Below are 27,757 nucleotides of genomic sequence, written 5' to 3'. Positions count from 1 at the left end.
GGGCACAAGTAGGTGCGGCAGGGGGTGGACACACCACCCCTATATAAGCTTTAGAGAGCTAGACACTCAGTTGCAGCAGAGGCAGCAGCAAGACTGCCTGAGAGCCCAGCAGTAGAAGACCAGGGCTGGTGGCCACCTCTTTGCTCCAGGAGTGCCACCATGCACAGGGTCCAACAGCTGCTGCTGCTGCTGCTGCTCTTCAGGGGACCCCTAATCGATGCTGGTGAGTGGGCAGTGGCTAGTGCCCAGGGTGGTCTGAGTCCTCAATGCCTTCCACAGGTCCCTGTGCACGGGAAAGTCCTCAGGTCTTCTTGCCTTGTGGGGTCTGCCTGAGGCAGGCTAGCCATATGAACACTGATGAATAGGAGGCAGGAGGGGTCCAGCAAAGTGCTCAAACCGGTTCACCTCCTGTGAGCTGGGTATGGTGGCCAGGAAAGGAATGGGCTCAACTGGAACTGGGGGTGGGGGGTCCCTCTTGTACAGTCTCAGCAATTTTGGTGCTAGCTATCAACAAGACAGACCTGATACTCCCTCTCTCTCTCCCTTGGCTCTGACCCTGGGAGCTCTTTGAGAGGCTGAGGTATGTTGGGGAGGTGCATGTGTCATCCCAATAGAGTTGCTTCTTTGGGCAGAATTCAGCCTCCACTCTTTACCTCACTCACTAACAGAACTGTATGGCTGGCTTCGGGTCTCAACTTCCCCTTCTGTGTATGTGGGAAGGCATCTTGTGTCCCCACAGCCCACAGCTCGTATGCCAATCAGAGCTATCAGGGACCTTCCCTGAGGCAGAGAGGCCATAAAGAGACCACCCTTAGAGTATACCCAGCCTTTGGGCAAGGGTGCTATGTGTGTCTCAGACTTGAATGCGACAGCCTCCCACCAGGCTGCTCTGATCCTCTCTCCAGCAACCTTCTCACCACTATATAGGGCCAGCTGTCAACACCAAAGGTAACCCTGAAAATCATAAAGCAATGTCTATAGGTCCTACCAGGTCACCTGGGACCCTGTCTTGCCCCTTACCTAGCATGCCTGGCAGGAAGAGAAGGGGGAGCTGGCTGGAACCAGGTCCCTTGGGAAATGGGACTGAGAGTGTAAGCCACAGGAGGGCCTAATGGGAAAGGCCCAGAGGGGACCAAGGCTGAGGTCTGGGGAACTGTGTTGGGCTACAGGAAGCTGGAGAGACAGAGCTGCTCCTACAACAGTGTTTGAGCATTGCCTCTGTGCAGCCTAGAGGGAGGGAGGGCAGAGGTAGAAGAGCAGAGGTCAGAAAGGCCAAGTGGGACCTAAGGCTACAGAAGCTGGGAAGGAGCTGGAGATGCTTAAGGCAGTGGGATTAACTGGGGACAGGAGAGACCACCAAACAATCCCAAGAGTTCCCATGGGCAAAAAAAAAAAAAAAAAAAAAAGGAAGCCAGACTCAGGTTGGGGCCAGGGAGAGGGAAGACTTGCCAGGAGCCCCTTAGGAGCACAGTATAGAGCCAGACCCAGGTCTGGGATGAAGAGGGACAGGAGCGGAGCCTATGCAGTTCATACCACTTAGAGTGTGGGGGCTTCCGGTATCCCTGTCCTGTCTGGAAGACAGAGAAATCTGACCTACGAAGGGTGCTACTCAGGGAGCCTGGCCCATTCTCCACACCATTAAGGATCGTTGGACAGGGGTAGATGCTACTCACTTCCCTAGATGTTACTTTAGCTCTTCCATTCCCACTGCCTGTTGGGTCCCAGGGAGGGAAAGGTGATAGGTGGGCATGCACCAGGCTTGGAGTTCAGTGGACAAACCTCATCAGGGATGACAGTGGTGTGGAACAGCTTGAGATAACAGTCCCAACCATGCAGATCTGGACACCACCTCCTTTGCTAGCCTAAGTCCCTGGAAGCTGGAACTTCCAAAGACAGATGAGAGCAACTGCATCCCTGTTGACCATCAGAGGCCCAGTGGTCCTGTGTGCAGGAAGGAGGGAGCTGCCACACCTCAACACACACACGCACACACACACACACAGCATGCAGGCCCTGGGGTGCTGTGACTTTGGGTTTCCACAGAAAAGATCCACAATAAAAGCTACAGTTCAGGCTTCAGCCAAGAGTTGTCATCCAAGGCACTAGCTGGGTGATGGGTATTTGAGAACTGTGACCTCCATGCCTGGCCCTGCCCTGATTAGAGTAGCTGGAGGAACTACGCTGGGGGATGCTGAGTTGTAGCTTCCTGCCTTACAGGTGCCTGGACTGGAGATGCCACAGACTCCGACACTGAGGATAACCTGAAGTCCTGTAAGGCCTAGAGAGAAGGCAGAGCCCAGGCCAGAGCAGGGTGGGCATATGGGATTGGGGCTATGATGAGCTCTCTAGGGCCACAGCTTCTGGACCAGGCTTCCCCAGATATGCCCTCCCTGGGCATAGGAAATGGGACTGAGAGTGTATTTTTTTTTTCAGCCCCAGAAAAGGGTTGGTGTTCCACGTGGGGAGCTGGCCATTTTTCCACTTTTGACGGCCATGAGTATAATTTCAAGGGGATGTGTAATTACATCTTTACGGCCACCTGCGGGGATGACTTGCCCACCACCTTTAGCATCCAGTTGCGGAGAGATAGGGATGGGAACATCTCCCGGATCATCATGGAACTGGGGGCCTCTGTTGTCACTGTGAACAAGGAGACCATCTCTGTCAGGGACATTGGGTAAGCTGGGCAGGGCAACTAGGGTGGGGGACAGAAGGGACAGCTGCTAACTTGTCTTACCCACAGGGTTGTTAGCCTGCCCTACACCAGCAATGGCCTCCAGATCATACCATATGGCCAGAGCGTGCAGCTGGTGGCCAAGCAGCTGGAGCTGGAGTTAGTCGTCATGTGGGGTCCAGATGCCCATCTTATGGTGAGATCCATGCGCTGACAAACAGCATTCAGGAAGGGCCCTCCTCAGAGGGAGTCCCGGGAGCCATGACTAGCAGGTCAGCCTGACTGCTGGCCAGCAACCCAAGAGGACCTGAGCTTAGAGAGCAGCTCAGTTTCCCCGTTTGAAAAGGAAGAGGATCCAGCCAGGAAAGAACCACACACCCTTCCCCCAGGAAGGGCAGGGTAGTAGAGTGGGAGTGCCTAGAACCTTGAAGCAAGAGTTTAAGGACTCTCCAGCCCGGGCGGGGAACTTCTTATGCATTCCCTCGGGACCAACAATACCACCCACAGGTCCTGGTAGAGAAGAAGTACATGGGCAAGCTCTGTGGACTGTGTGGGAACTTCGATGGAAAGACAGACAATGAATTTCTGAGTGAGGACGGTAAGCTGGGTCGGGGTGGGTGGTCGGGCCCCTTTGTAGTCAGTTTCACACGCTGATCTCTGTCCTATGCCCCTAGGCAAACTTCTGGAACCCCATAAATATGCTACACTTCAGAAGCTAGATGACCCCAATGAGATCTGTGCCTACGAAGCCATTCCCAGCCCCACCATCCTGAAGACCAGATACGTATGTGAAGTGGCCCATAACCCAGGGCCACAATGTGGTGGGCTGTGTAAGGGTCTCTGGGGCCAATGCCACCCCCACATCTGGCCTCCCAAGATGGGTATGATACAAGATGTGGCCTCACCCATTTGACCTTGAGTGGCTCTCTATTCAGGCCCAGATCTGCAACCAGCTACTGACCCTGGTGTCCCCTGGGTGTGACGTGCCAAAGGAGACACTGATGCTGAGCTGCCAGGCAGACATGGCTGACTGTGCCCAGCCAGGCCAGCCAAACTGCAGCTGTGCCACGCTGTCTGAGTACTCCCGGCGATGCAGCATGACCGGCCAACCTGTCCGAAACTGGAGGACCCCCGGACTCTGCCGTGAGTTCCAGGCAGGGTGAAAGGGAAAGCAGTTTTGAGAAGGGGATAAGCTAAGGAACTCAGGAAGGCAGGCAGGATCTTCTTACCATGTCTGCTGCCTGCAGCCATGAGCCAGTGCCCGGCCAATCAAGTGTACCAGGAGTGCGGTGAGGCCTGCGTCAAGACTTGCTCCAACCCACAGCACAGCTGCTCCAGCTTCTGCACCTTCGGCTGCTTCTGCCCCCATGGTGAGGATACATACCAGCACTCACTATCCCCAAAACTCACACTCCGTTCCAGGTTGGCCTAGACATTCTATATCTGAGTCCCTGGTCCAGGCCTTATCTATTGACCCCCAAAACTTCCAATAAACCCAGGACTCCATGCAGAGTGGGCAGTGGGGAGTAGAGGTGGGCTTCAAGTTGTTCAAGGCACCTTCCCCAAGGCTGGCAGGGATGAAGGAGAGGAGGAGTCCCCACAGTGACAGGCTGCCTAAGGAACGTCTGTCCCACCTGAGCCTATGTCCTCAGGTACACTGCTTGACGATATATCTGGAAACCACTCCTGTGTGCCAGTCAACCAGTGTCCCTGCACGCTCAATGGTATGGTCTATGGCCCTGGGGAGATCACAAGGACGGCCTGCCAAACCTGGTGAGTATAGAAAACAAGAAGTTCTGCTGGCATGGAACCCAGGGTGGCACGTTATTCACCTTGGGTTTCACAATCCCCTACCCCAATGTCCACCTGCAGCCAGTGTACCATGGGCCGCTGGACATGCACAAAGCAGCCGTGTCCTGGCCACTGCTCCCTAGAAGGTGGCTCCTTTGTCACTACATTCGATGCCAGACCCTACCGCTTCCATGGCACCTGCACCTACACTCTTCTCCAGGTAGGAGGAACCCCAGGGCTGGGGGAAAGGGAACAGTCCATCCATGCCTGACCTATTCACCTTCCCAGAGCCCACAGCTTCCCAATGAAGGCACTCTCATGGCTGTGTATGACAAGTCGGGCTATTCACACTCAGAGACCTCCCTGGCGTCCATCATCTACCTGTCCAAGAAGGTAAGGCTACCTGCCCTCAGTCAAGCATGTGCTGTGTCCCGTTGCCTGCAGGCCAGCATCTGGCTCCTGCCTCTCCTACTTTCTATTCCCTCTCTTCTGTCCCTCCAGGACAAAATTGTCATCTCAGAGGATGAAGTGATCACCAACAACGGGGACACCAAATTGCTGCCATACAAGACACGTAAGTCCTTCTGGGGCCAGCACTGCGAACTTTGTGTTGCCATTTCTTTGGAGCATGGCAGCAGGGACAGCCTTCTTAGCCCTGAAATCTTGCAGACAACATCACCATCTTCAGGCAGACATCCACCCACCTCCAGATGGCTACCACCTTTGGGCTGGAACTTGTGCTCCAGATGCAGCCTGTCTTCCAAGTGTACATCACAGTCGCTCCCCAGTTCAAAGGCCAGACCAGAGGTGAGTACTGTCCTGCTGGTCACTCCCAGAGTCAGCCTAGCTGTCCCCTCTCCGCTGCAGCTAGATGCAGAGGGGACGGATCTACGAGTGCCTTATAGTGGCTCTCCACATCCAGGGAACCTATAGTTCCAGCCATATAAGGCCAGTGATAATTAATCAAAGGGGCACAGCTGGAGAGGGGAGAGCTCTTGGGTATATGGAGAACTGGACGGAAGGACCAGGACTCAGTTGCTCACAAATCCCACCCACGCAGGGCTCTGCGGCAATTTCAACGGAGACACAACGGACGATTTCACAACCAGCATGGGTATTGATGAAGGCACTGCCTCACTCTTTGTGGACTCCTGGCGTGCGGGGAACTGTCCAGCTGCCCTGGAGCGTGAGACGGACCCCTGCTCCATGAGCCAGCTCAACAGTGAGTTAGTTCCCTGCACCCCCACCTTCAGCCACCTGAGCCTGTTGGGATGGGAACAGGACACCCACAGCTACACCTGTTGTCTCCAGAGGTGTGTGCGGAGACCCACTGCTCCATGCTGCTGAGGAAGGGCAGTGTGTTTGAGAAGTGTCACAGTGTGGTGAACCCCCAGCCCTTCTACAAGGTGGGTCCAGTGGGCATTTGAGGAGGAGATGAGGGGAGACAACAGCAGCAGATGCAGTCCTAGACACCTGGGTCCCACCCTTCCCACAGAGATGTGTGTACCAGGCCTGCAACTACGAGGAGACCTTCCCTCACATCTGTTCTGCACTAGGGGCCTATGCCCATGCCTGCTCCTCCCGTGGTGTCCTGCTCTGGGGCTGGAGGAACAGTGTGGACAACTGCAGTGAGTGTGGACTGTGGTGGGAAGGGTGGAGGGGTCAGAAGAGGCAGGGTCAAGAGCTTAGGAGTGATGTGAGCCTAGCCCACAACAAGGCTCCCGTGGTCAGCTTAAGGGGTTTTAGGACCTTAACCTCTGCTCAGCCATTCCTCTGCCTGCTAGTCACCACATCCCTAAGCCCCAGACCCTTCCCACACACAACTTCCTGTCCTGAGGACCTGGCCTCTACATTCCCACAGCTGTGCCTTGCACCGGTAACCGCACGTTCAGCTACGATAGCAAGGCCTGTGATCGTACCTGCCTGTCTCTGTCGGACCGTGAGACGGAGTGTCATGCAAGTCCTGTGCCAGTGGATGGCTGCAACTGTCCTGAGGGCACCTACCTGAACCACAAGGCAGAATGTGTACACAAGGCCCAGTGTCCCTGTCTGCTGGACAGCTACAAGTTTGTCCAGGCTGACCAGTCAACCATGATCAACGGGGTCATATGGTATGGAGGGAAGGGCTGGGCAAGGCCTGGTGAGGGAAGGGCCTGCACACCAGTGTGCTCATATGTCCCTGCCCCTTTCTTATAGCTACTGCATCAATGGACGTCTGAACTGTCCACGGCAATCAGAGATGTTCTTTGGTCAGTGCATACCAGGGGATGGTCATGAGACCCTGTAGAGAAGCCCCTGCACCACCTGGTGTCCCCCAGTCCACCTGACTTGTCTTTTTCTTCCCTGCAGCATCTTGCCCAGAGCCCAAGACCTTCCAGTCCTGCAGCCAGTCATCAGAGGACAAGTTCGGAGCTGCATGTGCCCCCACATGCCAGATGCTGGCCACAGGCATTGCCTGTGTAAGAAGCAGGGTGGAGAGGGGTACTACAACCCTATGGGAGCCAGGGCAGGGCTGGACCATGCTGCACCCACAGTGTCCCTCTAGTTATGTCTCTGTCTCAATAGCTAGTGCTGGGGAGTGAGTCCGGAGCTGATTGGTAGCTAGGTAGTTAGAGGACAGGGTGCTTGTCTGTGGGATCCTTTGAGGACACCAACTGGCTCCCCGCTTGGGAACTACAGCCACCTGTCCTTGTGTATGTGGCAGCTCCCTCCACACACACACACCTAAACGTTATCAGAAGGGTGGTTTCTCTAGGAGTAAAACTCTGCTGCCCAGAGAGACCTAAGAGAAGGCTGGACAAAAGAAAAGACATGGGTGGTCTCAAGGGGGCTGGAGCTGAGATAGCGGAGTGCTGAGAAGTTACTTACCCTGCCTCCCCACCAGGTACCCACCAAGTGTGAATCTGGCTGCGTGTGTCCTAAGGGGCTCTATGAGAACAGTGATGGGCAGTGTGTGCCTGCAGAGCAATGTCCATGTGACTATGCAGGGGTGTCCTACCCTGGTGGTTCTGAGCTCCATACAGACTGTAAGACCTGGTAGGTCATGAACACCCAGACCCCTAGGGCTATCTGGGCAGGCAAAGATGCCCAAAAGAAAGTTGTCCCAGGGTAGGGCTCCCAAAGGTGGGGAATCCTAGGTTCACAGCCCAGTCCATCTCCCTGTGCTTTGGAAAGACTGCCTCTAGCCACTGCTCACTTCCATCTCCCCAGCACCTGTTCACAGGGAAGGTGGACCTGCCAGCTCAGCACACAATGTCCATCCACCTGTGTCCTCTATGGCGAAGGCCACATCATAACTTTTGACGGACAACGCTTTGTGTTTGACGGCAACTGCGAATACACACTGGCCACGGTAACCACTGAGCCCGGGGCCAAAGTCTGAAAGGAACCAGAGTGGGGACCACGAGGGCTTCTCCTCAACACCCTTTCCCTGCAGGATGACTGTGGTGCCAACAGCTCACAGCCTACCTTCAAGGTCCTGACAGAGAATGTCATCTGTGGGAAGTCGGGGGTCACCTGCTCCAGAGCCATCAAGATCTCCCTGGGTGTAAGTGGCTGTGTCCCCCAGGCTGGGAGAGGGCTGGCTGTATTTTGATCATCAGCTTCCAGGTCTCCCCAGCTTCCACCTGAACACCCTCCCACCATCCCTCCTCATCTGTATGACAGCAAGAGGTGACCAGAGATTGGTGGCCAGCTGGGTGGTTACATGGTCTCCAACAGTTTCCCAGGGTTGTACAGCTTTCTGTGGGCAGAAAGAAATCTGCTCTCCAGGAAGCTGAATCTGTTTCCACATGTCTAGAACTTTCTGTCCAGAACTGGCTTCTAACAGATACTCGTATACATGTCTTTCATTGTTGTTTTGAGACAGGGTCTCACGTAGCAGGGCTGGTCTCAAGGTTATCATGCCTTTTAGGCTGGCTTTGAACTGATCCTCACAAAGGTGGGTCACACCATCTGTGTTGGCTTACACCTCTCCCCTTTAAATACTCAAGTCATCGGCTGATCTGGGTGCTGGGGTGGGCAGGAAATGAAAGCAGGATGACAGCATTTCCACCCACAGGGGCTGTCCATCACAATGGCAGACAGTAACTACACAGTCAGCGGGGAAGAGCCCCTGGTGCACCTACAAGTGAAGCCTAGCCCTCTGAATCTTGTCCTGGACATAGACATCCCTGGAAGGCTCAACCTGACACTTGTGTGGAACAAACACATGAGTGTCTCTATCAAGATCCGCCGCACTACCCAGGTACTCACCACACGCTTGCCAGTGAACCAAGGTCCTGGCTGGTTTCTGGGTGAGGGGTCCACCATAAAGCCTGCATGACTGACTCCCCAGCCACTGCTCCCTACCAGGATGCCCTCTGTGGCTTGTGTGGCAACTCCAATGGAAACATGAAAGATGACTTCGAAACACGCAGCAAGTATGTAGCGTCCAGTGAGCTGGAGTTTGTGAACTCGTGGAAGGAAAGTCCGCTGTGTGGGGACGCAAGTTATGCAGTGGATCCCTGCAGTCTGAATACCTTCCGGCGCTCCTGGGCTGAGCGCAAATGCAACATTATCAACAGCCAGACCTTTGCTCCCTGTCACAGCAAGGTGGGTCCTGCCCTCCAAGATAGGGACATCAGACAGTCCTCCTACCATGGGGCTCTCCAGGTTGGCAAGAGGTTATCAGGTGTGAGACAGGGAGTACCCAGGGAGTGCCTGAGGCCAGGGTCACCCACAAGCTAGAGATTATAAGCAGTGTCCAGACCTCTGCCCACTAGAGGACCATAGCAGATAAGACACTGAGTAAAAGTGTCACCCCAGGCAGACAGCTGACTGCTCTGGGATATATGACCCAGAGATGAGTGAGATATTCAGTTATAAGTGACCCAGCCATAGGGCAGGGGTGAGCTTTTTGGACTCCAAGCATTTAGTACAGCCCCTGATCTTTGGTGCTCAGAAAGAATGGCAGGAGACTACCCCATGTGAGGCAAAGTACCTATAGCCAGGGGCCATCTGGGATGTCTAGAGGGGCTGGAGAAGGGAGCAGAGACCCTGAGAGGATCAGTCATGCAAGTGAGAGACACCCAGCCTGGGCTTGTCACACCCTGGTCCCAGTAGGAGTTGTCTCTAATGGATACCCCAGAGCAGGGTTGACTGAGCACCAACAACATTCACCTCTGGAAAGTGGCAGCCAGTTAGAACTGTAGCTAACACTAGAAGTCGCCTCTCAGCATGCCAGGATACCCGCCCCCAAAGCCTATGCCCCAAAGCAGCGAAGTCTAAACTCTACCTTGCCACCACCGCAGCAGCCAAATGCTAACACGACACCCTCCACTCCACAGGTGTACCACCTGCCCTACTATGAGGCCTGCGTGCGTGATGCCTGTGGGTGCGACACAGGTGGGGACTGCGAGTGTCTGTGTGACGCAGTGGCTGCCTATGCCAAGGCCTGTCTGGACAAGGGCGTATGTGTGGACTGGAGGACCCCAGACTTCTGCCGTGAGTGTCTCACCCCATGTTCAAACCTGCTCCACCCAGGGGCTTACCCCAGAAGCCCTCTCTCCAGGTAGGCACCAGGCTGCACCCCTGCAGGGCAACCTTGGGTCACCAGCTATTCCCCAGGCTCTCCCCTCCCAGACCCACCAAGAGGAGGCCTCGAGCAGACCCCAAGCCCTTCATACTGGCACGAAGGCCTTGATGCCAGCTGATAGCATCCTTTCCCTCAGCCATCTACTGTGACTTCTACAACACCCACACACTGGTGGGTGGGAACGAATACCAGTATGCTCAGGAGGCCAACTGCACGTGGCACTACCAGCCCTGTCTCTGCCCTGGCAGCTTGGGAAGCTTCCCGGACACAAACACTGAAGGTACGCGGCACTGGGATACACACGCCATGCGTGCGGCTATGTTCGTTCAGTCATTCATAGGGCCATCCATCCATTCATGCAAACATCTATTCACAATGCGTTCATTAGTTTGCACACAGATGCACTCTCCTGCATTCATTCACCCACACCCCTCAGCACGCATGGACCCCTATGCACACTCATCCACGCACACACTCAGCGAATGTGTACTGAGTTCCAGGGCCTGTTCTCAATTGGGGACCTGGCCTCACACAAACTAGCCCTGCTCTCTGGCCTGGCAAAAATCTTTAAAAACCAAAATAAGGTGTTAAAGAACTGTCAGGTGACCTGCCTGCCACATTAGAAGTTAAAACAGGTGTCATAGGAACCCCACAGCTGGATGGATTGCTGCTGCTCTGGAGAGTCTCTGGCAGTGGGGAAGATAGAAAAGGGCAGGAGCTGGGACAGAGACAGGGAAGTCTCTGGTGGTGCAGGCTTTAGTCCCAGCACTCAAGAGGCAGAGGCAGGTGAATCTTTGTAAGTTCAAAGCCAGGCTGGGCTACATAGTTTCAGGTCAGATAGGGCTACATAGTGAGATGTCTCAATAATAGATAGATAGATGATAGATAGATAGATAGATAGATAGATAGATAGATAGATAGATAGATAGATGCAGTTAATACACAGGAAGGAGGGAGGTGGTGGCAGGAGGGTTGAGTAGGGAGCACAGCACAGTAGTGCTCCCTGCAGGAGGCAGGTGGGGCAGGTGGATGTGAAAGGAGTGCCAAGCCTGCCCCTTTTTTACCCCAGGCTGTTACAACTGCTCCCAGAATGAGTACTTCGACCACAAAGAAGGGAGCTGTGTACCCTGTGGTAAGTCCAGCAGGCGATCCCGCCACTAGGTAGAACAGCCCTTGTGTGGGTAGCATATGTGCCAAGCCTGTTCAGCCCTAGTAACTCCTTCCTAGATCCTCTCCCTCAGGACACTGACACACTGGCTCAAACAGTGTCCTAGTACATAGCAGAAACAAAAATGCACTGGGGACCTCTTGGCCTCTGCTCTATTCCCCAGCCCAGCCACAACCTTAGGGCACAGTGGCCCACACTAGCCAGGGTACTAAGATACACAATGGGAATTTTCTTAGGAACCCAGCCTAGACACTGGCATGAAACCAGCCCTGCCATGGCACCCTGACTGGCCCCCTACTCTCCCTACTAGGCTGATAGAGGAGAGAGGGAAAGAGGCAGGAGAGGGGTGGGCCAGTCAGGGGAGGAGCTTCATAGGCGACCATCCCTGACAAACCTGCTATTCTCTTACAGCACCACCCACTACCACGCTACCACCAACCACCACAGGTGATTGCTCACCCACTTGGTACCACAGGATGAAGGTGTCCTGCCCAGGGCTCACCCTAGCTCCAGTGGACAGCCCTCCCCACCCCACCAGCCCAGCTTCTACATCTGCCGGGCCCTGGGAGGGTGGGTAATGTCCCTTGCAGTCCTGGGCTACCAAGGAAAAGAGTATACAAAGCTCGGCTCCTGGCCAGCCATTGATTCTGGCCACTTGACTCACTTAACTGAGCAGGAAGCAGGGCCTCACCAGGTAAGTCTACCAGGAGTCCACGCTGCCTTCACGGGTCCATGAGCCACCTTGTACCTTTTGCCTAGCCCCTCAGCAAGCTGATCTGTCTCTTCCCGAGGGGCTCTAGAGCCAGATTCTGCCCATCCATAAGCTCACATATGTTCTACACAGGTTCACAGCCCACCAGGGCAACCCCCACCAGCACTGAGTTTCCCAGTTCCAGCTCTGCAAACACACCTGTGGGCCCCTCTTACCTGCCAGGTCTTCCAACCCCACCACCTTCAGCCCCATCCTCCACTGAGGAAGTAACAGACTGGACCACCCCCAAGAAATCCACAGTCTCCTCAGGAGGTAAAAAGGGAGGGGAAAGCATAGCAGAACTCTAGGGTGTGGAAGGTTACTACTTATGGTCCTCCCACTGAAGGATGCCCGAGGCAGTAGCTCAGCGTAGAATTCACTGTGCACAAAAGGCACGATGGAGATTTTTTCCGAAAACCTAGTTAAAAATGCAAGCTGGTCACTCAAGGTGGCCATTCCAGACTGTCTGAAACTTCTAATAGAATATACATGGGAACTGCCAGGCCTCCACCCTGTAGCCCACCCTGCTCACACAGCACTCCCTGATGTTGCTGGGGACACTGAGGAGAACCAGTATCCTTCCAAAGAGCTGAAGTGTGAGTAGAGAGTTGAAAGCCTGTGTCACAGCCCTGAGGTGAGCCCACTCCAGTCAGACAGACTTCTGCAGGTGAGGGAAGGGACAAAGCAGGGGTTCATCAAACTATGAAGAGATAACAGTACGTCTCCTAAGGGCAGGAGCAAAGAGCAGGGGACTCGAACATGCATCTGGGAGAAGCAGCTGGGAACAGATGTTATTCCTACTTTCCCCTGCAGAATACCCTCAAACCACCATGGCTACCACACCACTGACATCGCCTTTGCCTCCTACATCCATACCGATGTCAACACCCACAAGGTTCCCAGTGACACAGGCCACATCCAAGCCCACAGCATCTTCCCTCAGCTCATCCACGAAGACCACAGCTGAGTTCACAGAGAGTACCACAGTGACGTTGCTAACCTCAACGCCTGGGATGTCTAGCAGCCAAGGTGAGTCAAGGCCTATGGAGAGCCACAGCTCTCAAGCCACATGCTTGACTGACCCTCAGCACAGCACATCCAACTCAGAGAGAGGGTCTGTATATTCAAGGGATGAGGGAGAAGGGGGGCCAATGGAGCAGAAAAGCAGCAGGAGGAGGGGGAAAAGGCTTGGCTCCCAGCCACATCTCAGGACATAGGACAGGCAGGTACAAAAGAAAAGGCCCACGTCAAGGTAAGTGCACAAGAGGGAAGGGTAGAACTGCGGTAAAACTTGCCAAAGAAAACCAACTGCCTCAGTAAAGGGGCAACTCACAGGCAGTCAATCTACCATGGTTAGTGAGCAGTGAAAATCCAAGTCCAGGAACACAGCACAGCACATGTGAAGGACTCTGAGTTAAAACTAAACATTATTCACTGCCATGATCCACAGTGACATCAGCCCAACAGGAAAGTCACCGTCCAGCCACAACAAGCCATGCAACTGGGACCACAGAGCCACCTCTCTCAGGAAAGACTACCCAGGCCACCAATCAATCAGGGCCAAGCAGTAGCTTACCACAACCAACTATAAGTACTTGGACCCAAAATGTAGTGTCTCAAACCAATCCCACACTAGTGACATTGACCACACAATCTCTACCCACTATTTCTTCCCACAATACAAAACACTCCACAAATGTTCCTTCAGAAACGTCTACCCAGCTGACAAGCACTTACCCAAGCACTCATAACTCCCTAGCTTCTGTGAAACCAACATTTCCTACATTGGGAGAAACAGCAACATCTCAGACTTCTGTGACCCAGACTACTTCACACATGGTCCCATCATATTCCGTAACACACCAAGCAAGCACCAAGATTCAAAGCACTACAGTCGAACAAACAGATATAACAACCCCAAATCAAAACTTGTTCTCCACAAAAACAACTTCAGTTTCCTACACAAGAAAGGAACACACCACATCACTGCACCTCACTACATTATCAAACAAGCCCACAAATGAGGTGACTGGTACTCCAGGGGTACAGACCACCTCCAGCACAACTAGCAGTCCTGAGACTCCACACACCACACACCCTTCGCCCACTGTCACAGTCTCTGGCACAACACACACCACAGGTCTCCCGTCAGGAACATCCATGCAGACCACCACCAAGTTCCCAACCCCTTCAGGTCCTCACACCGCACTGTCCACACATCTCCCGTTACCTTCAACTTCATCAGTGACACCAACCACTGAGATAGTTAACACTCCAACCAGCCCACACTCTGTGTCCTCGGTCTCCACCTCTAAGCCATTGAGTACTGTCCTTCCAACCACCCTGGAAGGCACAAGGCCTCCTCATACATCAATACCCGTCATTTATACAACCAGCGCCACCACACAAACAGGAAGCTCACTCTCCACGGCCAGGACCTCTACACCACATCTCTCAGAATCTTCCTCAGTGGCACCCACTCACTCAACGGCAATTCTCCATACTACCAACTCACTGACGCCCACCATAGGTGTAACTGGTACCTCAGTGGTCCACACCACCTCAGGCACACCTAGCAGCGCTCAAACTCCACACACCACACAAGCTCCACCCACAGAGGCCTTCTCCAGCACTACACACAGCACAGCTCCCAACTTCAGAACATCTGTGCACTCCACCACCACCTTCCCAATACCATCAGCTCCTCAGACCAATTCAGTCACATCACTGCCTTCCTTTGCAACTTCCTCTGTGTTGCCAACTTCTCAGATACACATCACCTCAACTAGCCCACACACAGTCTCCTCAGTTTCCATGTCTAGCCCAGTGAGCAACATACTACAAACCACCATAGGAGAAACAAGGCCTCCGAATACACCCACACCTGTCACTCACTCAACCAGTGCCACCACACAAGCTCAAAGCTCTCTCTCCACAGAGAGAACCTCTACTTCCCACCTTTCACAGCCTTCCTCCGTGACAGTCCATCAGTCCTCAGCAGGTCCTACAACCATCACAACCAAGTCCACCATCGGTGTAACTGGTACTCCAGTGGTCCACACCACCTCCAGCACAACTAGCAGTCCTGAGACTCCACACACCACACACCCTTCGCCCACTGTCACAGTCTCTGGCACAACACACACCACAGGTCTCCCGTCAGGAACATCCATGCAGACCACCACCAAGTTCCCAACCCCTTCAGGTCCTCACACCGCACTGTCCACACATCTCCCGTTACCTTCAACTTCATCAGTGACACCAACCACTGAGATAGTTAACACTCCAACCAGCCCACACTCTGTGTCCTCGGTCTCCACCTCTAAGCCATTGAGTACTGTCCTTCCAACCACCCTGGAAGGCACAAGGCCTCCTCATACATCAATACCCGTCATTTATACAACCAGCGCCACCACACAAACAGGAAGCTCACTCTCCACGGCCAGGACCTCTACACCACATCTCTCAGAATCTTCCTCAGTGGCACCCACTCACTCAACGGCAATTCTCCATACTACCAACTCACTGACGCCCACCATAGGTGTAACTGGTACCTCAGTGGTCCACACCACCTCAGGCACACCTAGCAGCGCTCAAACTCCACACACCACACAAGCTCCACCCACAGAGGCCTTCTCCAGCACTACACACAGCACAGCTCCCAACTTCAGAACATCTGTGCACTCCACCACCACCTTCCCAATACCATCAGCTCCTCAGACCAATTCAGTCACATCACTGCCTTCCTTTGCAACTTCCTCTGTGTTGCCAACTTCTCAGATACACATCACCTCAACTAGCCCACACACAGTCTCCTCAGTTTCCATGTCTAGCCCAGTGAGCAACATACTACAAACCACCATAGGAGAAACAAGGCCTCCGAATACACCCACACCTGTCACTCACTCAACCAGTGCCACCACACAAGCTCAAAGCTCTCTCTCCACAGAGAGAACCTCTACTTCCCACCTTTCACAGCCTTCCTCCGTGACAGTCCATCAGTCCTCAGCAGGTCCTACAACCATCACAACCAAGTCCACCATCGGTGTAACTGGTACTCCAGTGGTCCACACCACCTCCAGCACAACTAGCAGTCCTGAGACTCCACACACCACACACCCTTCGCCCACTGTCACAGTCTCTGGCACAACACACACCACAGGTCTCCCGTCAGGAACATCCATGCAGACCACCACCAAGTTCCCAACCCCTTCAGGTCCTCACACCGCACTGTCCACACATCTCCCGTTACCTTCAACTTCATCAGTGACACCAACCACTGAGATAGTTAACACTCCAACCAGCCCACACTCTGTGTCCTCGGTCTCCACCTCTAAGCCATTGAGTACTGTCCTTCCAACCACCCTGGAAGGCACAAGGCCTCCTCATACATCAATACCCGTCATTTATACAACCAGCGCCACCACACAAACAGGAAGCTCACTCTCCACGGCCAGGACCTCTACACCACATCTCTCAGAATCTTCCTCAGTGGCACCCACTCACTCAACGGCAATTCTCCATACTACCAACTCACTGACGCCCACCATAGGTGTAACTGGTACCTCAGTGGTCCACACCACCTCAGGCACACCTAGCAGCGCTCAAACTCCACACACCACACAAGCTCCACCCACAGAGGCCTTCTCCAGCACTACACACAGCACAGCTCCCAACTTCAGAACATCTGTGCACTCCACCACCACCTTCCCAATACCATCAGCTCCTCAGACCAATTCAGTCACATCACTGCCTTCCTTTGCAACTTCCTCTGTGTTGCCAACTTCTCAGATACACATCACCTCAACTAGCCCACACACAGTCTCCTCAGTTTCCATGTCTAGCCCAGTGAGCAACATACTACAAACCACCATAGGAGAAACAAGGCCTCCGAATACACCCACACCTGTCACTCACTCAACCAGTGCCACCACACAAGCTCAAAGCTCTCTCTCCACAGAGAGAACCTCTACTTCCCACCTTTCACAGCCTTCCTCCGTGACAGTCCATCAGTCCTCAGCAGGTCCTACAACCATCACAACCAAGTCCACCATCGGTGTAACTGGTACTCCAGTGGTCCACACCACCTCCAGCACAACTAGCAGTCCTGAGACTCCACACACCACACACCCTTCGCCCACTGTCACAGTCTCTGGCACAACACACACCACAGGTCTCCCGTCAGGAACATCCATGCAGACCACCACCAAGTTCCCAACCCCTTCAGGTCCTCACACCGCACTGTCCACACATCTCCCGTTACCTTCAACTTCATCAGTGACACCAACCACTGAGATAGTTAACACTCCAACCAGCCCACACTCTGTGTCCTCGGTCTCCACCTCTAAGCCATTGAGTACTGTCCTTCCAACCACCCTGGAAGGCACAAGGCCTCCTCATACATCAATACCCGTCATTTATACAACCAGCGCCACCACACAAACAGGAAGCTCACTCTCCACGGCCAGGACCTCTACACCACATCTCTCAGAATCTTCCTCAGTGGCACCCACTCACTCAACGGCAATTCTCCATACTACCAACTCACTGACGCCCACCATAGGTGTAACTGGTACCTCAGTGGTCCACACCACCTCAGGCACACCTAGCAGCGCTCAAACTCCACACACCACACAAGCTCCACCCACAGAGGCCTTCTCCAGCACTACACACAGCACAGCTCCCAACTTCAGAACATCTGTGCACTCCACCACCACCTTCCCAATACCATCAGCTCCTCAGACCAATTCAGTCACATCACTGCCTTCCTTTGCAACTTCCTCTGTGTTGCCAACTTCTCAGATACACATCACCTCAACTAGCCCACACACAGTCTCCTCAGTTTCCATGTCTAGCCCAGTGAGCAACATACTACAAACCACCATAGGAGAAACAAGGCCTCCGAATACACCCACACCTGTCACTCACTCAACCAGTGCCACCACACAAGCTCAAAGCTCTCTCTCCACAGAGAGAACCTCTACTTCCCACCTTTCACAGCCTTCCTCCGTGACAGTCCATCAGTCCTCAGCAGGTCCTACAACCATCACAACCAAGTCCACCATCGGTGTAACTGGTACTCCAGTGGTCCACACCACCTCCAGCACAACTAGCAGTCCTGAGACTCCACACACCACACACCCTTCGCCCACTGTCACAGTCTCTGGCACAACACACACCACAGGTCTCCCGTCAGGAACATCCATGCAGACCACCACCAAGTTCCCAACCCCTTCAGGTCCTCACACCGCACTGTCCACACATCTCCCGTTACCTTCAACTTCATCAGTGACACCAACCACTGAGATAGTTAACACTCCAACCAGCCCACACTCTGTGTCCTCGGTCTCCACCTCTAAGCCATTGAGTACTGTCCTTCCAACCACCCTGGAAGGCACAAGGCCTCCTCATACATCAATACCCGTCATTTATACAACCAGCGCCACCACACAAACAGGAAGCTCACTCTCCACGGCCAGGACCTCTACACCACATCTCTCAGAATCTTCCTCAGTGGCACCCACTCACTCAACGGCAATTCTCCATACTACCAACTCACTGACGCCCACCATAGGTGTAACTGGTACCTCAGTGGTCCACACCACCTCAGGCACACCTAGCAGCGCTCAAACTCCACACACCACACAAGCTCCACCCACAGAGGCCTTCTCCAGCACTACACACAGCACAGCTCCCAACTTCAGAACATCTGTGCACTCCACCACCACCTTCCCAATACCATCAGCTCCTCAGACCAATTCAGTCACATCACTGCCTTCCTTTGCAACTTCCTCTGTGTTGCCAACTTCTCAGATACACATCACCTCAACTAGCCCACACACAGTCTCCTCAGTTTCCATGTCTAGCCCAGTGAGCAACATACTACAAACCACCATAGGAGAAACAAGGCCTCCGAATACACCCACACCTGTCACTCACTCAACCAGTGCCACCACACAAGCTCAAAGCTCTCTCTCCACAGAGAGAACCTCTACTTCCCACCTTTCACAGCCTTCCTCCGTGACAGTCCATCAGTCCTCAGCAGGTCCTACAACCATCACAACCAAGTCCACCATCGGTGTAACTGGTACTCCAGTGGTCCACACCACCTCCAGCACAACTAGCAGTCCTGAGACTCCACACACCACACACCCTTCGCCCACTGTCACAGTCTCTGGCACAACACACACCACAGGTCTCCCGTCAGGAACATCCATGCAGACCACCACCAAGTTCCCAACCCCTTCAGGTCCTCACACCGCACTGTCCACACATCTCCCGTTACCTTCAACTTCATCAGTGACACCAACCACTGAGATAGTTAACACTCCAACCAGCCCACACTCTGTGTCCTCGGTCTCCACCTCTAAGCCATTGAGTACTGTCCTTCCAACCACCCTGGAAGGCACAAGGCCTCCTCATACATCAATACCCGTCATTTATACAACCAGCGCCACCACACAAACAGGAAGCTCACTCTCCACGGCCAGGACCTCTACACCACATCTCTCAGAATCTTCCTCAGTGGCACCCACTCACTCAACGGCAATTCTCCATACTACCAACTCACTGACGCCCACCATAGGTGTAACTGGTACCTCAGTGGTCCACACCACCTCAGGCACACCTAGCAGCGCTCAAACTCCACACACCACACAAGCTCCACCCACAGAGGCCTTCTCCAGCACTACACACAGCACAGCTCCCAACTTCAGAACATCTGTGCACTCCACCACCACCTTCCCAATACCATCAGCTCCTCAGACCAATTCAGTCACATCACTGCCTTCCTTTGCAACTTCCTCTGTGTTGCCAACTTCTCAGATACACATCACCTCAACTAGCCCACACACAGTCTCCTCAGTTTCCATGTCTAGCCCAGTGAGCAACATACTACAAACCACCATAGGAGAAACAAGGCCTCCGAATACACCCACACCTGTCACTCACTCAACCAGTGCCACCACACAAGCTCAAAGCTCTCTCTCCACAGAGAGAACCTCTACTTCCCACCTTTCACAGCCTTCCTCCGTGACAGTCCATCAGTCCTCAGCAGGTCCTACAACCATCACAACCAAGTCCACCATCGGTGTAACTGGTACTCCAGTGGTCCACACCACCTCCAGCACAACTAGCAGTCCTGAGACTCCACACACCACACACCCTTCGCCCACTGTCACAGTCTCTGGCACAACACACACCACAGGTCTCCCGTCAGGAACATCCATGCAGACCACCACCAAGTTCCCAACCCCTTCAGGTCCTCACACCGCACTGTCCACACATCTCCCGTTACCTTCAACTTCATCAGTGACACCAACCACTGAGATAGTTAACACTCCAACCAGCCCACACTCTGTGTCCTCGGTCTCCACCTCTAAGCCATTGAGTACTGTCCTTCCAACCACCCTGGAAGGCACAAGGCCTCCTCATACATCAATACCCGTCATTTATACAACCAGCGCCACCACACAAACAGGAAGCTCACTCTCCACGGCCAGGACCTCTACACCACATCTCTCAGAATCTTCCTCAGTGGCACCCACTCACTCAACGGCAATTCTCCATACTACCAACTCACTGACGCCCACCATAGGTGTAACTGGTACCTCAGTGGTCCACACCACCTCAGGCACACCTAGCAGCGCTCAAACTCCACACACCACACAAGCTCCACCCACAGAGGCCTTCTCCAGCACTACACACAGCACAGCTCCCAACTTCAGAACATCTGTGCACTCCACCACCACCTTCCCAATACCATCAGCTCCTCAGACCAATTCAGTCACATCACTGCCTTCCTTTGCAACTTCCTCTGTGTTGCCAACTTCTCAGATACACATCACCTCAACTAGCCCACACACAGTCTCCTCAGTTTCCATGTCTAGCCCAGTGAGCAACATACTACAAACCACCATAGGAGAAACAAGGCCTCCGAATACACCCACACCTGTCACTCACTCAACCAGTGCCACCACACAAGCTCAAAGCTCTCTCTCCACAGAGAGAACCTCTACTTCCCACCTTTCACAGCCTTCCTCCGTGACAGTCCATCAGTCCTCAGCAGGTCCTACAACCATCACAACCAAGTCCACCATCGGTGTAACTGGTACTCCAGTGGTCCACACCACCTCCAGCACAACTAGCAGTCCTGAGACTCCACACACCACACACCCTTCGCCCACTGTCACAGTCTCTGGCACAACACACACCACAGGTCTCCCGTCAGGAACATCCATGCAGACCACCACCAAGTTCCCAACCCCTTCAGGTCCTCACACCGCACTGTCCACACATCTCCCGTTACCTTCAACTTCATCAGTGACACCAACCACTGAGATAGTTAACACTCCAACCAGCCCACACTCTGTGTCCTCGGTCTCCACCTCTAAGCCATTGAGTACTGTCCTTCCAACCACCCTGGAAGGCACAAGGCCTCCTCATACATCAATACCCGTCATTTATACAACCAGCGCCACCACACAAACAGGAAGCTCACTCTCCACGGCCAGGACCTCTACACCACATCTCTCAGAATCTTCCTCAGTGGCACCCACTCACTCAACGGCAATTCTCCATACTACCAACTCACTGACGCCCACCATAGGTGTAACTGGTACCTCAGTGGTCCACACCACCTCAGGCACACCTAGCAGCGCTCAAACTCCACACACCACACAAGCTCCACCCACAGAGGCCTTCTCCAGCACTACACACAGCACAGCTCCCAACTTCAGAACATCTGTGCACTCCACCACCACCTTCCCAATACCATCAGCTCCTCAGACCAATTCAGTCACATCACTGCCTTCCTTTGCAACTTCCTCTGTGTTGCCAACTTCTCAGATACACATCACCTCAACTAGCCCACACACAGTCTCCTCAGTTTCCATGTCTAGCCCAGTGAGCAACATACTACAAACCACCATAGGAGAAACAAGGCCTCCGAATACACCCACACCTGTCACTCACTCAACCAGTGCCACCACACAAGCTCAAAGCTCTCTCTCCACAGAGAGAACCTCTACTTCCCACCTTTCACAGCCTTCCTCCGTGACAGTCCATCAGTCCTCAGCAGGTCCTACAACCATCACAACCAAGTCCACCATCGGTGTAACTGGTACTCCAGTGGTCCACACCACCTCCAGCACAACTAGCAGTCCTGAGACTCCACACACCACACACCCTTCGCCCACTGTCACAGTCTCTGGCACAACACACACCACAGGTCTCCCGTCAGGAACATCCATGCAGACCACCACCAAGTTCCCAACCCCTTCAGGTCCTCACACCGCACTGTCCACACATCTCCCGTTACCTTCAACTTCATCAGTGACACCAACCACTGAGATAGTTAACACTCCAACCAGCCCACACTCTGTGTCCTCGGTCTCCACCTCTAAGCCATTGAGTACTGTCCTTCCAACCACCCTGGAAGGCACAAGGCCTCCTCATACATCAATACCCGTCATTTATACAACCAGCGCCACCACACAAACAGGAAGCTCACTCTCCACGGCCAGGACCTCTACACCACATCTCTCAGAATCTTCCTCAGTGGCACCCACTCACTCAACGGCAATTCTCCATACTACCAACTCACTGACGCCCACCATAGGTGTAACTGGTACCTCAGTGGTCCACACCACCTCAGGCACACCTAGCAGCGCTCAAACTCCACACACCACACAAGCTCCACCCACAGAGGCCTTCTCCAGCACTACACACAGCACAGCTCCCAACTTCAGAACATCTGTGCACTCCACCACCACCTTCCCAATACCATCAGCTCCTCAGACCAATTCAGTCACATCACTGCCTTCCTTTGCAACTTCCTCTGTGTTGCCAACTTCTCAGATACACATCACCTCAACTAGCCCACACACAGTCTCCTCAGTTTCCATGTCTAGCCCAGTGAGCAACATACTACAAACCACCATAGGAGAAACAAGGCCTCCGAATACACCCACACCTGTCACTCACTCAACCAGTGCCACCACACAAGCTCAAAGCTCTCTCTCCACAGAGAGAACCTCTACTTCCCACCTTTCACAGCCTTCCTCCGTGACAGTCCATCAGTCCTCAGCAGGTCCTACAACCATCACAACCAAGTCCACCATCGGTGTAACTGGTACTCCAGTGGTCCACACCACCTCCAGCACAACTAGCAGTCCTGAGACTCCACACACCACACACCCTTCGCCCACTGTCACAGTCTCTGGCACAACACACACCACAGGTCTCCCGTCAGGAACATCCATGCAGACCACCACCAAGTTCCCAACCCCTTCAGGTCCTCACACCGCACTGTCCACACATCTCCCGTTACCTTCAACTTCATCAGTGACACCAACCACTGAGATAGTTAACACTCCAACCAGCCCACACTCTGTGTCCTCGGTCTCCACCTCTAAGCCATTGAGTACTGTCCTTCCAACCACCCTGGAAGGCACAAGGCCTCCTCATACATCAATACCCGTCATTTATACAACCAGCGCCACCACACAAACAGGAAGCTCACTCTCCACGGCCAGGACCTCTACACCACATCTCTCAGAATCTTCCTCAGTGGCACCCACTCACTCAACGGCAATTCTCCATACTACCAACTCACTGACGCCCACCATAGGTGTAACTGGTACCTCAGTGGTCCACACCACCTCAGGCACACCTAGCAGCGCTCAAACTCCACACACCACACAAGCTCCACCCACAGAGGCCTTCTCCAGCACTACACACAGCACAGCTCCCAACTTCAGAACATCTGTGCACTCCACCACCACCTTCCCAATACCATCAGCTCCTCAGACCAATTCAGTCACATCACTGCCTTCCTTTGCAACTTCCTCTGTGTTGCCAACTTCTCAGATACACATCACCTCAACTAGCCCACACACAGTCTCCTCAGTTTCCATGTCTAGCCCAGTGAGCAACATACTACAAACCACCATAGGAGAAACAAGGCCTCCGAATACACCCACACCTGTCACTCACTCAACCAGTGCCACCACACAAGCTCAAAGCTCTCTCTCCACAGAGAGAACCTCTACTTCCCACCTTTCACAGCCTTCCTCCGTGACAGTCCATCAGTCCTCACCAACTTCAACTATAACCAGTTCAACTAAATCTACCATGTCCTCAGGGACTTCTAACAGTCCCCATACTCCACACCCTCTACTCACTCTTTCTGTGTCTATCACCACACCTACCACAGGCTCCCCTTTAAGAACATCTGTGCAGACCACCACCACCTCTGTAATGTCATCAGCTCTTCAGACCTCTTTGGTTACACCACTCCCAGTTTTTTCAACATCCTCTCTGACACCAACTTCTGAGATCCTTAGCACCTCCACTGGGGAGCACTCGGCATCATCAACTCCCACATCCCTGCCACTGACTACTATTCCTCCAACGACTGCAGTGAAGGGCACAAGTTCCCACCCATCAGCTCCACCTATGCCTTCTACTAACACTGCCATTTCCCAAGCTTATTCTTCATTTACAACAGCAAAAACTTCTCCCTCAGGCTGGAGTCCCTCCTCAGTTCCCCACAGTTCTACCATCACCCCTTCCTCTTCATCTTTGACAACTGCTTTCCCTCTCCCCACAAGCTTCCCATCCAGTTCGGCTTCTCTCACAAATGTCCCCCATTCTCCTTTGGTGACATCATCCACCCCTTTTCCACCTAGTACTGGTCTCACTATTTCTTTTCTTCCTTCCTCAGCATCTTTTCCATCTTCATCTATGACATCCACTCTCACACCTGCTTCAAGATCTGTAGCGTCTACTCTGCAGTATACCCCCACTCCCAGCTCTGCGTCCCATTCCTTACCGTTTACTAAACCCACAGCGTCACCTCCATCTGCCTCTGTCTCTCCAACTGCTGCCTCTACTCCTGTTAATTCCTCTGTCTCCCCTCTTGTCACATCTTCTGTTTCTTCCTCTGCTCTCCCTACCATCCACATGACTCTCACCCCATCGAGTAGGCCAACCTCCAGCACTGGCCCTCTGTTCACCTCCAAGACAACATCTCACGTACCCACATTTTCTTCATTCTCCTCCAAGTCTACCACTTCCCACTTTACCTCCCTTACTACCCAAGCCGTTACATCAGGGCTACAGTCTTCAACCATGGGCATGACAAACTTGCCAAGTTCCCCAGACACCAACTACACCACTAGGCCTCCTGGTACCAGCCCACTGCCCACATCTGTGTTCCTGAGCAGCGGCACTTCTCCCACTGGAAGTTCCTCACCCTCTACCCCAGTATCACCTTCCAACCCGGACTCCTCAGTCTCCTTGCCACCCACTCATCCTGGTAAGTACTGTCACTGGCTGGGTCCTTAGTCCCTAGCCTACTTAGGTTCCTGTTTACTCCACAGGGTTTTATACAGCAGCTCCGCTGTGTAGTCTGCTGGGCAGTATTTTCCTCCCACGGTCCCACAAGCGCCTCTGTTCAGGTCCTGGAGCTTCTTTTAGGTGTTCCCGAGCCTAAGTACAAGCTTCCTTCTCTTCACCTCAGTACTATTCTGTTCACCTAGTCTGGGTGAATCAGAGACTTAAACCCCCATACACCTTAGGCAAGTTTGACTTCTCTGGCCCTCTACTGCTTCCTGCAAGGGGTTCACTTGTGCCCCATGTGCCTGCTGTAGTCTTGACCTACCTTGGTCCTAACACTCTAAGTAGCCTTCCACACCTTCCCCCTGGAAAGCTAGTGTGTGAGAGAGATCTGGCTGGGCCCTTGAGTTTAGGCACTCAAAGTACCTCAAGTGCTGAAGAAAATGGTAGCCTAGTCCAGGCATACAGCTCATCTCAGGTGACATGCAGGAGGCAGGGGTGGGGTTTGGGGGTTGAGATGGAGGCCAGGCAAAGCCTGGAAATTCGTATGCACACTTGTTGCCCGTGGCTTCCATAAGCTCTCCTACCCAACTCCGACCAGGGCTCACTACAGCAAAGTGACCCCTGCACAGCAACACGAATTCAACATGTACCCGAGGACACCTTTGAATGTTCCACTCCAAGCACACAACTTGGGGCCAGGCTCCCCACACAAGCTCTAGGCCTCCCTCATGCAGGAAGTCTTCAGAGAGCCAGCAATCAGTTCCTGTTTGTGGTTACAGCTTGTCACTTTAAGTTCAGGCTGTTTCCTGAGAAAATAGCCTCAAGAAGTAAGGGGAGAAAGTAGTGTTACAGGATAGAAAGAGATCACCAAGCCCTCCCCCCAAATCCCTTGGAGAAGCAGGCCAGGAATAAACTTGTACACAGGAAAGAAAATACATGGAGCACATCTGTTACCCACAAATCCTGTTTATTTATTTCAGTTTTATAATTGTTTTTCAAGACAGGGTTTCTGTCCTGGAACTCACTTTGTATACTAGGCTGCCCTTGACCTCAGAAACAATCCACCTGCCTCTGCTTCCCAGTGGATGAAAGCTGTATGACCATGTTTGGCTCACAAATAATTTTTAACTTAATGTGTTGTGTGTACAACTTGCAGGAGCCAGTTCTCTCCACCATGTGGGTTCTAGAGATGAAGAGGTCATTAGGTTTGGTGGCAAGCCCCTTTACCTGTTGGGCCATCTTTCTTAACCCAAGTTCCACATGGGCAGCATCAACCCAGGCTCTTCCTGAGTCCTGGTCTTTCTGGTTGATTATCGGTGTGCACCATCTCACCCTGCATACACTGGCAGATCCTAAGGTCAACAGTACAGCCTGCTGAAGAGTCACTACCATTTGTTGTCCAGTGTCATGGCCTCTGAAACCTTTCCAGAGGCCCAGAGGAAGAGGCTTTCTCTGCTGTGCCCCTTAACCCAGGTGGCACAATGCTTCTTCTCAGATACTGTATGTTCTCTTGTGAGGGATATGGACATTCTTGTTCGATACCCTCCTTGTCCCTTAGTGCGTCCTCCAACCAACAGGCCTACCTTTTTGGGGGACTGACTCAGATCCTTTAAGAAGGCTTTGAATACTGGAAGGATGAGGAGCTACATAGGACCAGTCAGATGGGAACTAGGAAGTGACTGACACCTCTTCTTGGGCCTCCATCCTCAGGGGCCTGCAGCTTGCAGGAAGAAGAGCACCAGATTACCTACCAGGGCTGTGTGGCAAATGTGACTCTAACTCGTTGCCAGGGTTTCTGCGCCTCCTCTGTCAGGTGAGTTGCTGGCAAACACCCTCCTTTCTGCTGGGGCCAGAAGCCTCACAGGAGCTGGGCTCTCAATGCTTCCCATGTCTTCTCTGACAGAGGTCTAGGCAGGTCACTCTGGCCACGCTTGCCTTGCCCATAAGCAGGTGTTGGCTTCAGAGGGCCTGGCCTTGTGGGGCGGGGGGCAATCCTGACCTTGCTGGTCTCTGCTTCTTGGCAGTTTCAATACGGACACCCTACAGCTGGAGACCTACTGTGGCTGCTGTCAGCCACTTGGTACCTACAAGAAGCAAGTCTCGCTGCCCTGCCCAGACCCCAATGTACCAGGGCAGCAGCTCACACTCACCCTCCAAGTGTTCAGCAACTGTGTGTGCAGCCCCCTGCAATGCAACAACTAAACAGCAGCAACTGGTTTCTGGGTACAAGAAAATGCCATTCACAATACCTCCCCAACACCTGTAACATGCAATCCCTTTACTGGCCATTGGCATGGCCTCAAAGAGACGTTGACAATGTTTCATCCTGAGGCAGCTACAGAGAAACAGCTGTCAATGCAGAGCATCCACCACCCTCTCCTGCACAACTCGACCAAGCAAAACAGGCCTTCGGTGGTAAAAAACTGACATGTCCTCAATCTTGATGCACTGGGAATT

The 27,757-nt window shown here is 53.3% G+C and overlaps 1 protein-coding gene across 1 annotated transcript; it reads left to right on the top strand.

Moving 5' to 3' along the window:
- The first annotated feature begins 62 nt into the window (after positions 1 to 62).
- Muc6 (mucin 6, oligomeric mucus/gel-forming) lies at positions 63 to 27,502 on the top strand. Its single transcript, XM_076913576.1, has 35 exons — positions 63 to 223; positions 2,218 to 2,271; positions 2,434 to 2,677; positions 2,744 to 2,870; positions 3,182 to 3,272; positions 3,349 to 3,458; positions 3,610 to 3,817; positions 3,922 to 4,044; positions 4,327 to 4,447; positions 4,547 to 4,685; positions 4,754 to 4,858; positions 4,967 to 5,039; positions 5,135 to 5,272; positions 5,526 to 5,687; positions 5,777 to 5,871; positions 5,961 to 6,093; positions 6,327 to 6,576; positions 6,662 to 6,714; positions 6,815 to 6,924; positions 7,350 to 7,501; positions 7,676 to 7,817; positions 7,902 to 8,012; positions 8,526 to 8,711; positions 8,819 to 9,058; positions 9,793 to 9,949; positions 10,177 to 10,320; positions 11,110 to 11,172; positions 11,620 to 11,655; positions 12,053 to 12,232; positions 12,773 to 12,992; positions 13,906 to 22,317; positions 22,525 to 24,512; positions 24,684 to 25,277; positions 27,011 to 27,113; positions 27,325 to 27,502. Exons 1-35 carry the CDS (start codon positions 160 to 162, stop codon positions 27,500 to 27,502), a joined length of 15,306 nt encoding a protein of 5,101 aa, XP_076769691.1. The 5' UTR covers positions 63 to 159.
- Positions 27,503 to 27,757: the final 255 nt, after the last annotated feature.

The sequence above is a fragment of the Arvicanthis niloticus genome, chromosome 1 (genome assembly GCF_011762505.2).
Source record: "Arvicanthis niloticus isolate mArvNil1 chromosome 1, mArvNil1.pat.X, whole genome shotgun sequence".
In the NCBI taxonomy this organism is placed as follows: domain Eukaryota; kingdom Metazoa; phylum Chordata; class Mammalia; order Rodentia; family Muridae; genus Arvicanthis; species Arvicanthis niloticus.
The sequence above is the reverse complement of the archived record's forward strand: the minus strand, read 5'-3'. Positions and strand labels throughout refer to the sequence as shown.